General features: G+C 34.2%; 1 protein-coding gene across 1 annotated transcript; it reads right to left on the minus strand.

Annotated features, from left to right (window-relative positions):
• Nucleotides 1–451: 451 nt before the first annotated feature.
• On the minus strand, nt 452–2,204 carry LOC111316073 (aspartic proteinase nepenthesin-1-like). Its single transcript, XM_022918088.2, has one exon. The coding sequence runs from the start codon at nt 1,909–1,911 to the stop codon at nt 583–585; it is 1,329 nt and encodes a 442-aa protein (XP_022773823.1). The 5' UTR covers nt 1,912–2,204; the 3' UTR covers nt 452–582.
• Nucleotides 2,205–10,777: the final 8,573 nt, after the last annotated feature.

Consider the following 10,777-nt stretch of genomic DNA (forward strand, 5'->3'; position numbering starts at 1 on the left):
ATATGTAAGTTTAATATCAAGGATTAAAAATAATCATCTTCACTTGGGGAGAATTGAATAATCTTATGCCAAGAGGATATTAATCCTTCTTACAATCCTTATCTCTTTTTTTAGATACAAATCAATTATGATATAAGATAATTATCATTTTATCCTATCAATAATCCTATGTATCATCATAATCTATATATGTTATATATTTGTCAAGCTAAGGCCTGTATTTTAAATGAGCGTTATATTTTATTTAAACTCATTTAACACGTTTAATATTTTATTCAAATCCTTTATAAAAAAAAAATTGGAAGGACCTTTGGGTTTTGTTGAGTAACTTAGTATTGGACAGGTCTAATAGGACTAATCTGTGTTTTGTTTTCCAACTTCTAATAGGATATAACTCGGTTACCATCTGGTCCTAATTTGATGGCTAAGAAGCAAAAATTCAAGAGCACCATTAATAAATTCAAACGACGAACATTGATTTTATTTGAGACATATATCAATCATCTATACAAGAAAAAGTAAAAAAAAAAAAAACTCCCTGACAAATCAACACACAAACAAAAATGAAGGCCACAAATGAATTCATAGCTTGTGGCATTGTGTTCGGAGGAACGACAAAGTTTCCTTCTCAAAATCATAAAGAACCAACAAATTCTGCTGCTGAATGTTGCCAAAAATAGACATGCCAGTAGAACTTCCCATTGCCAAGCATATCACTCCCGAACTCGAGTCAGCAATCATATAATTTTCCCCTGGTAAATCCAAATCTGCTCCATCGAAATGGAAAACCAATTTGGGCACATCTACTTGTGTCGAACCTGATGGCAAGCTGAAGCAAAGCTCAAGCCCTGTTGAACCCGAATTGTCAACGGAGAGCTTCATTTGAGAAGTGAATTCTTTTTTGACCAAATCGAAAGCACTTTCTTCTAGATACGTAATGGTTGTGCCAGAGTCTATAATTAAGCCACCGGTGCCATCATCTTGGAGAGCAAAAGTGGATTTCTTGATAGGTAAGCGAGTGCTTCCAACAGAAATCCCTTGGAGTGAAAGATAGTAAAAAGATGGCTGTGATGGGTTAAGTATCAGTGGGGTGGTCTTGATTGCACCTGATGTGCTATTCACACTTGCTATAGAACCCATCAAAAGTGTGCTTTTTTGGGTCTCATCAATGGATGTTAGGCAATAAGAAAACTTTGGTTCTTTCAGCTGCGAGACTAGAGACAGGGGTCCACGCCCAAGCCCCACCAGGCCCGCACCTTGTGAAAATCCATCTCCCTCGTTATCTTCTCCACATCCGAATCCAATTTTTGGAACAGAAACCTTGCCAAATGTGAATGTTTCGGTTCCCATGACCCCTTGGGTGGAGGAATAATCGCCATAGGCATAGAGATACTGACATCCATCGTCGCATATTGATTGCGGTAGTGCTGCGCATAGCTGGCTGGAGCATGATAACTTGGAGAACGTAGAAGACTTTTTTGGGTCGAAGATCGGGGTAGTTTGACTAAAACATTGAGAGCAAGGCTTGCATTGAGTCCATATCAAATCACTACCGGTGTCCAAGATTGCAGAGTAACTGTTTGGTGGCGTCCCAATGGATAACTCCATTAGAAACTCGCCATTCCCTACGAAAACAGGCGCTTGAACTTCAGCTGAATCAGTTGCTGCCAAAACCATAGCATTCAACCTCTGTAGCCTGTGATGCCCGCGCTTTATCCCGCGCTGGATTTGCTCCCATTTGGTCAAATTCTTGCCTGAGTCAACATGCTTGAGCGTGACCCTGAACCCGTTTTGGAGCTTATTCCGGTGCCCTAATGCTCGCCTTGAAGTGGAAACAGCTGGTGAAACATATAATGCAACTATTGCTAGTGCTAAAAATGAGACACAACACAAAGAATATAGTGAAGCCATGTAAATCTAATAGGAGAAATTGGGGATGAGTGAATATAAGAGAGAGAAAAGGTGGTTGGTGAGATGAAGATTATAGGAGTGGAGAACGGAAATGGTCTAACATAACAAAGCAAAAGAATGTAACTTGAGAAACAAAAATGGAGGAGTAGATGTAGGGAAATAGAAAAAGACTAGGAGAGAGCTTAGAAGAGAAGATTTAGCTAAAGTGAGAAGAGAGACATGCCAACTTGTATGAAAGTTGAGATATCACCGCAGCTATGAATCTACCGGCCAGGTGGTACTTTCCATGGTGGTTGGGGATATTTGGGATCCAAAACAAACATATAATGTAGCAACAACATTTCAGTGATAAGGAATTGTAAGCACATATGCTTTGCTTAAAGTCACTTTGAGCGGTTTGGTTAACAATCTCATATTGGAGTGTATTATAAAACTAATCCTTGGCTGCCTGACCGATTTGACAAATAATTATGATGGTAGCTATTTAATTTCTTACCAATTTATAGGTCATATTGTTTTTTCATTTATTTTATTAATTTTATAATTCAAAGAAGAATAGTGGATATTGACAAAGAAAAAGAAATAATATAATAAGTCTTCCTTTTTTTTTTTTTAACGTACAGACGTGAAACTTATTCTCCTATATTTTCAAAAAGAAAGATAACTCTTGTTTTTCAATTACTCTACCTAGAACTCAACATTTCTCGAAGAAAATCTCAACTCTTAATGGTTGCAATGGTTCTAGCCAGCGTATTGGAGAGTTTTCAATTTTAAAAAGTACTGCCCAACCCTATGTTCTAGTGGGCAGACAAAGATAGATCAATATGGAAATTGCTCTTCATTTATTGAGAATTTTGAGGGGTTTCTATCGTCGGAGAGGTTGGTGGGCTAACTTTTTTACTAATTACGTATTGGTGGAACAAAGTTGGTTGGATGGTCCTAATATAGTTAGGTGAGAGAAAATTTCTACTTCTATTCACTTTTTTGTTTTCTACTTTGGTTTGGTTAGAATTAGCTACTTATTGCATGTTAGCAGGAAGGAAAATACAAACCAGTGGGGTAATCTAGTCGAATCAACAAGTTAAAAAATATTTGAACCCAATTCCACCACAAAACTTGAGATTTGTATAGTTAGAAAATTAATAAATTCCTACTATATATTATTACATAATATTGGACTAGAAATAATGAAAATTTTGTTGGAATGTAAATTATAGTTTCCTATTTTATTCAGAATCATTTCCATCTTTTTATATCACTTTTTCTAAGTATACTGATTGTGTGAAAATCCAAACTAAGTGCAGGCATCTCAAAGCAATAGCATTAGTCTAAAGCAAAGGTTGAAAATCGTTTCGATATTTGTGCTCTGTTACTCAAATCAACGAGGCAAAAGAAGTAAACAAAAGCAAAAATCATTCTTTCAACAAGAGAAATGAATGCCTTAGCTTTACCTGGAGAATAAAATGTGGCATTTATAACTTGAGTTAATGTAACTGAATCCAATTTGACGTGGAATAGATCTGGTTTGATCATGTCCTTTTGTACCTTTTAATAACCAAATGACATGCCAGCTTGATCAAGTGAGATGAGCGTGGGATGAGGTGGTTAACGTAGGCAGTCGTGAGAAGTGTATATCTAAGATTCCCACCCGAGCAAAATAGAAATGGGGAATTCTATTTACGGCCCCAATTTTACTATATACGCCTCATTATTAAATACATCTCAAATTCAAACATAAATTTTTTATTTTTACTAAATATACCTCACAACCCATTTTTCTAATCTTTTCTTCCTACCCTTTCAATTTCATTCTCTATTCTTTCTTTTCTTCTTTCCAATCAAAGCCTTAAATTAATCAAACTAACATCAAATCAGCTTTTTTTTTTTTTAGTTTTTCACGGATTTAAGGTAACATTTCTAGCTTTCTTTTCAATTAATTTGGTTGAAATGTGGTTGGAATTCATGTAGAACAAGGTTTATGGATTATGGTAGAATTAGGTTGAATTTGTACTTTTCATAACTGTGTTTTCGAGATGATTTGAGGCCTCTTGGATATACATTTTCAAGAAACATTAGGTATTCATGGAAATAAATTTTCGAAAGACCTCAAGTCTTCTTAGAAATGGGAGTTCAAGAAGAATGTCATCATCTCGGAAACCCATTTTCAAGAAGACTTGAGGCCTCTTGATAACTAATTTTCGAGAAGTGTGGTTTCTTGGAAATCAATTTCTAAGAAGACTTGAGGACTCTCGAAAAACTATTTCCAAGAAAATTTGAAGACTCTCAAAAAGCCATTTTTGAAAAGACCTTAGGTTTTTCAACAATTGATTTTCAATAAGCTTAAAGATCCATTTTTTATAAATTTGATTCAATTTTGCCATGAATTAATATATTTTGTAAATTTATCTTTGAGTCGACAATTTTAATGAGTTATGTTTTGTTACAGATATGGCTCGTAAGGTAAAAGACTGGAGTTGGTACCGATCTGAGTTAGAGGCATTTGACTACTTCCGAGAAGAGACAAAAAGTTAGGGGGATGGTGAGCCTAAGATTTGTACAGTTGATGAGATTTCTCAAGCTGAGCCTTCGACTTCCACCACAAATAAGCATCAGGTGGAGTCTTTCTTGGAAGGACCAATTAATACCTGTATTATCTCAATTTTTGCTTATCATATTGCATTCCAAATTTGGAATGGCCAAATTTGGAATGGCTAGGTAATTACTCAAATTATATAATATGAATTGTGTTAGTTTATGTATTTAGAGTTTAGTGATCGGTTGGTTGTTGTTGATAACATTGCATACAATGTTGATATTAGGGATGTTGTATTAATATTTTTATTATTTTTGTTGGTGTTATCGTTATAGGAGTGAGGTCCATTGAAATCAATTAACCATGGGCGAAGTTAAAGCAATGGTATCCAGACAATGCATAGAGTAAGATCCAAGACCATGTGGTCCAATTAGGGTTGTCTTCACTGATCAACTGCATTTATCATACCATCAACATAACATTAGTCTCTATTTTTGTTGAAAAGTAGCAGCCAGAGATGAATACATTTCACATGCCATTCGATGAGATGACTATCACGCTGGATGATGTTTTTGCCCTTCTCCACATACCGATAAGCCAAAACTCGATTACATGCTTGGTTTGTTGACGATGCACGAGGCAAACAAGTTATTGTCAAGGTTGCTTGGAGTTTTTTATGATGATGCTAGATTGGAGATCAAATCAGGTAAAGGATTTACTATTTGACTATCGTGGCTATGTGAGACCTTCAGGCATGTCATTAATGGATCAGATGATGAGGCTATTGCATGTGTATTTCGTGCTTTTCTACCATATTTGGTAGAAAGTATGTTATTTGGTGACAAGACCATGACGAGAATCTCACAAGCATATTTACACCTACTAAAGGACCTTACTGCCACTCAAAGGTATGCAGCTGGCCTTACTTGTATAGGTAGCTTGGGATTACGAGTAAGGCACACGTGCATCAGATTATGGGATATCTAACACAAAATATGTATTTATAATTATTTAAAATATATTATAATGATTTGATATTTTTTTATTGGTCATATCTATGATTATCTAACTAAATATTACTTATGTATTTCATGTAAGTATGGATTTATGAGCATTTTTCATCTTTAGGTCAAGTCATCAATTTGACTTACTCAAATGATATATCTCATGCTCGACAATGGAAGGCTCATACTTATGCTAATACATTGCTTGCTTTACGTTAGAGCTTGGATAGGTTAACAGTATCAAACGTGTGTTAGGCCCTATACTGTGATAAATGGGAAGGCACATCCATTGGATGAGATTGCTTTTTTCACTTGATGTATCAAATGAGGGGCAATTGTAGAGCTATATCACCCGAAGAGGGTTCTATGCCAGTTTGACTTTGTATAGACTATTCCACAAAGCCTACTAGCCCCATCTTGTGCTCAACGAGGACCATTATTAAACTAGTATGATGTTATATAAAGCTTCATAGACTAGTACTAGGAATGATAGGATATACATGTTGTCTCGATTGAGCGTCAAGGCCAAAGATGTCAAAGGCCCAAATAGTGTTCATCAAACTATGGTGCCTAGCTTACAGCTATTTCACACCCTCAAATTCAAAACCAAAGCATCGATCAGGATTCTAGCCTCAATCGATTCATACTACATATACGAGGGACTTACTAAGTTATAAATTTTATCATTTAAAGGTTTTTTTTATTAATTGTTTAATTTAAATTATGGTTGTAAATCTTTGACATTTGTCCTAACTTCTAACCAAGTTGGTTGCATCCTAATAAATGGTTGGCCAAAATAACCTTGCATCAAGACCTTATATGATAAGGCCATAAGACTAAGACATATTCCTTCATGTATCTCGCTTAACACATATTTGGCCTTAGTTTAATTCATACACATCAAGTATGGTAAGTTAAAAGGATTTTAGTATAGTTTACCTTTAATAATAGCATACTTCGATGACTTTCTTATTAAAGCTTTTACTCATATCTTATCTTTTGGCAGTTCTCCTATGGTTAGATATTGTCTAATTGGGCTTATCTAGGAGTTTTCCTTTTCCTTAATCTTCCCAATTTGATTTTTCAACTATATTTTTTCTCTTTCATCTATTCTACCAGAACACTAAATAAACTTTCTATTGTGATACCTGTAGCTAATTTTGATAAGGCATCTACCTAGACATTTGTAGATCAAGGTATTATATTTACCTTAAACTTTTTAAAGCTCTATAAAATAAATTTCACCTTTTTTCTAGATATTTGATCATAACTTCCGCTTTAGCTTTGAACTTACCACTAATTTGACTCACTATGAGCTACAAGTCACTACAGACAATTGGATTCTCCACTTTTATCTTTACATCTATCTTCAGCCTAACTATGATTGTCTTATGCTCAACTTCATTGTTAGAGTCCTTAAGTTTAAAACTTGAAACATATTGAAGCTTAGCATTTTTGGGGCTGACTAGGATAAGCCATACATCATTTCTCTCACTAGTGGTAGACTAGTCAACATAAAGTTTTCAGGCCTCATCTTTTTTAAGCTCTTTTTTTAAAGCTTGATCATTTGTAGCCATTGGATCATTATGTCAAATTCAACGATAAAATTAGCCATTATTTGGGACTTTAAAGCATACATGGGCTTAATGTTCAAATAAAATTTGTTAAACTCAATGCCCATTTAGTCTTCTTGATAACTTCTTCTTGTAGAACTTACTTCAAAGAGTAGTGGGTCAATACATTCAGTGCATATGATTGGAATTATGACCTTAGCTTTCTTGCTGAGGTTACTATAGTAAAAGCAAGCTTCTCAATCTTTTGGTATTTTAGCTCTGCTCCAGACAATACTTTATTAAAAAAATACATCGATCTTGACTTTTCACCTTCTTCTCTAACTAATATCGAGCTAATTACCTAATTGGTCATTATAACATACAAATAAAAAGGTTTACCTATTTTGGTATTTGACAGCATAAATGGAGAAAAAATGAATGCCTTAAACTTGTTAAAGGACTTCTGGCATTGTTTTGTTGATTAATAAATTTGCACATTTTTAAGGATTCTAAGAAAGGGAGACATCCATCTAATGACCTCGACATGAACTTATTCAAAGTAGTTATTTTTTGTGTTAACCTATGTACTTCTTTGATTATGAACAATGGGTTCATGTCCAAAATAGCTCAGACCTTTTCAGGGCTAGCTTCAATGCCTCGTTAATGCACTAAAAAACCTAAAATCTTACCTAAGGTGACTCCAAAAGCACATTTATTCAGGTTAAGTCTCATATTATACCTTATCAAAACATTGAAGGCCTTTGTTAGATCTTTTAAGTGTTTCTTCAAGGTCTTGCACTTGACAATCATGTTGTCCAAATATATTTCCATATTTTTACTAATTTGGTGTTCGAAGATCTTGTTCACCAATCTTTGATAAGTAACTTTAGCATTCCTTAAACCATATAGCATTACTTTGTAGCAATACAAGCCATTCTTAATTATAAATTTTGTTTCCTATTCATTCTCTTCAAACTTTCTAATATGATTATATCCATAATAGGTGTCCATAAAATTTAATAGATCATGTTTAACACTAGCATCTGGCATGCCAATGCTAGGTCGAGAAAAGCTATCTTTTGGGTAAACATTGTTAAGGTTGATGAAGTCTACAAACATTTTTCACTTCCTTTTATGCTTCATCACCATAAGCACATTTGCTATCCATTTCAAATGATAAGCATCCTTGATGAATCCTACTTCTAAGAACTTGTTAACTTTCTCATTAATAGCCATTTGTCTTTTTAGAGCAAAACATCTTTTCTTTTGTCGAATTGGTTTGGCATTTGGACTAACATTGAATCGATGTACCATCTCTTTAGGAATAATTTTTTGCTTATTTATTGGCTTCCATGCAATGCATTATTTCTTAGCAATTGGATGAGCTCATATTTTTTCTTGATCTTTACACTAATCTGCATCCATTTTTCTCAATTTCCTTAAAAAAAGGAAACTTGAATGAGCTCATATTTAGGCTTAGATTGATTACAATCCACAACAGGCCTTTAATCAAGTTTTTTTTAGGGCAATATATGCCGAGGTTAGTTTCTACAAAAGTAATGTTAGTTGAGGCAAATTATATCTATACATAGTTTATGAAAATGATTTCCATTGTCATCTCAAACATTTTTCAGTTGATATAAACTTTGCTAAGCTCTAGCATTATCTTAATCCTAAGATAGGTATATTTGTTCACCATTATTGGACCTAGGTCATTCATTTCTTATTTCTTAATTGAATAGTAACATATGTAAGGCCCTAATGTAAACAATTTAGAAATTTTCAGCTATTCAAAATAAATTCTCCTTTTCTGTAAGTAATAGCACAAGATCAAGATAAATGTAAAAATAAAAAATTCCATTTATAAAACTTCATTTAACATAAAGTTTAACAAATACCAATAAAACCAAGAATTCATAAACTTTCATCTAAAAGTTCTCACTATGTAGTGTCATATCCCATCATAGGTTTTAGCTATTTTTTATTTCATTCATTTCAAGTTGTTAATTTTGATTGTTTCCATGTCCTTTTTTTCTCACCTAAGACTTGAGTTGAGACTTTGAGTCAAACGTACTCATTATTAGGGACTATGGCTGTTGAAGTTATTGGATTTGATGTGATCAAAGGGCTTTATAAGGCAAACCCTTACTTTGGTCGAATTTGGGAAGAATGCAAGCAAGGACCACACAACTAGTTTTTGTTGCATGATGGATATCTCTTTAAGGCTAACAACTTTTGCATTCCCTCATGTTTATTAAGACAAGCCTTAATTAATGAGGCTCATGATGGTGCACTAGGTGGACACTTTGGAAAGGACAAAACACTTGCTCTTTTGCAAGATAGGTTTTATTACCGAGAATGGAGAGAGATGCCATGAAACACCTTGAATGATGTAGAGTGTGCCACATTGCCAAGAGTCATGGTCAAAACACTAGATTGTATACTTCACTGCCTATGCCTAATGCTCCTTAGGAGGATATTAGTTTGGACTTTATAGTTTGACTGCCTAGAACTCAAAGGAACAAAAACTCTATCCTGATGGTTGTAGATCATTTTCCCAAGATGGCCCATTTCGTTCCTTGTACCAAAACTATAGATGCTTTTGATGTTTTTTATTTGTATTTCAAGAAAATTGTGAGGCGACATGAAGTTCCTAGCTCTATGGTGTCTAATTGGGATTCCAAATTTTTTAGTCATTTTTGGCACACCTTTTGGAGGAAGCTTGGTACCAATCTGAAGTATAGTTCTTCTTATCATCCTTAAACAGATGGTTAAATGAAAGTAAACAACCACAGTTTGGGCAACCTTCTAAAAGGTTATGTAGGAAAGAATATCAAGCAGTGGGATCTTGTTTTACCTAAAGTAGAGTTTGCCTATAACTACTCACCAAGCTAAACCACTGGTTGTAGCCCTATTGAGGTGGTGTATGGTAAGAATCCAATTAGCCTTTTAGATTTAGTTTCTCTCCTTACTAATCAACAATTTAGTGGAGATGCAAAAAAAATGGCTAAGGGAATGAAATGATTGCATGAATAAGTGAAAGCTAAGATTTTGTAGAAAGATGAAAAATATAAAAAGATAGCAAACAAGCATAAAAAAGATATGGAGTTCAAAGAAAGTGATTTGGTATGGATTAACTTACGAAAAGATAGATTTTTTCTAGGGAAGTTTGACAAATTACAACCTAAGGTAAATGGTCCATTTAGAATTCTCCAATGTATTAGGGAGAATGCCTACATGATAAAGCTTCTCAACATTTATAAAGTATCTTCCACCTTAAATGTTACTAATTTGTCAACCTCCCATGGTGAGAAGACTAATTCAGACTTAAGGACAAGTCTTTTTCAACTAGAAGAGATTGACTCCAGAGTGTCAACATATCTTACAACTTGGACAAAGATTAAGGAAGACTTATCCAAAAATAAGATGGGTGACAAACCTTAATAGTTGGCTCATGTTTGTTTCGGTCTACTTGTGTTGTCTAGTTTGAATCTTTTATTGTTGACATCACATTTCTTTTCCTTTTCATCTTCAAACTGGTTACATAGCATTGTCTTGTTATAGATTGATCATTTCAAACTTCACCTATACCTTGAGGAGTTAGAAACTTAAACTTAAAATAAGTTTAAAGCCCACCACTTTTATTGCTATCTACTAGCTCTTTCCAAAATTATTTTATAGGCTGAAGAAATATCAACAACCATGACCTCTACCATAGTCATGTCTCTCTTAGGTTTAGTGCCAATAGTGATCAAAAGCTTTGCAGTTTCTAGTAT

This window comes from Durio zibethinus, chromosome 24 (assembly GCF_047325235.1).
Source record: "Durio zibethinus cultivar Kanyao isolate XHJ-2024 chromosome 24, ASM4732523v1, whole genome shotgun sequence".
Classification (NCBI taxonomy): Eukaryota; Viridiplantae; Streptophyta; class Magnoliopsida; order Malvales; family Malvaceae; genus Durio; species Durio zibethinus.

What these genes read in the sequence shown, in the direction of transcription:
- LOC111316073 (XM_022918088.2), bottom strand. Translation starts at nt 1,911, where the DNA reads ATGGCTTCACTATATTCTTTGTGTTGTGTCTCATTTTTAGCACTAGCA.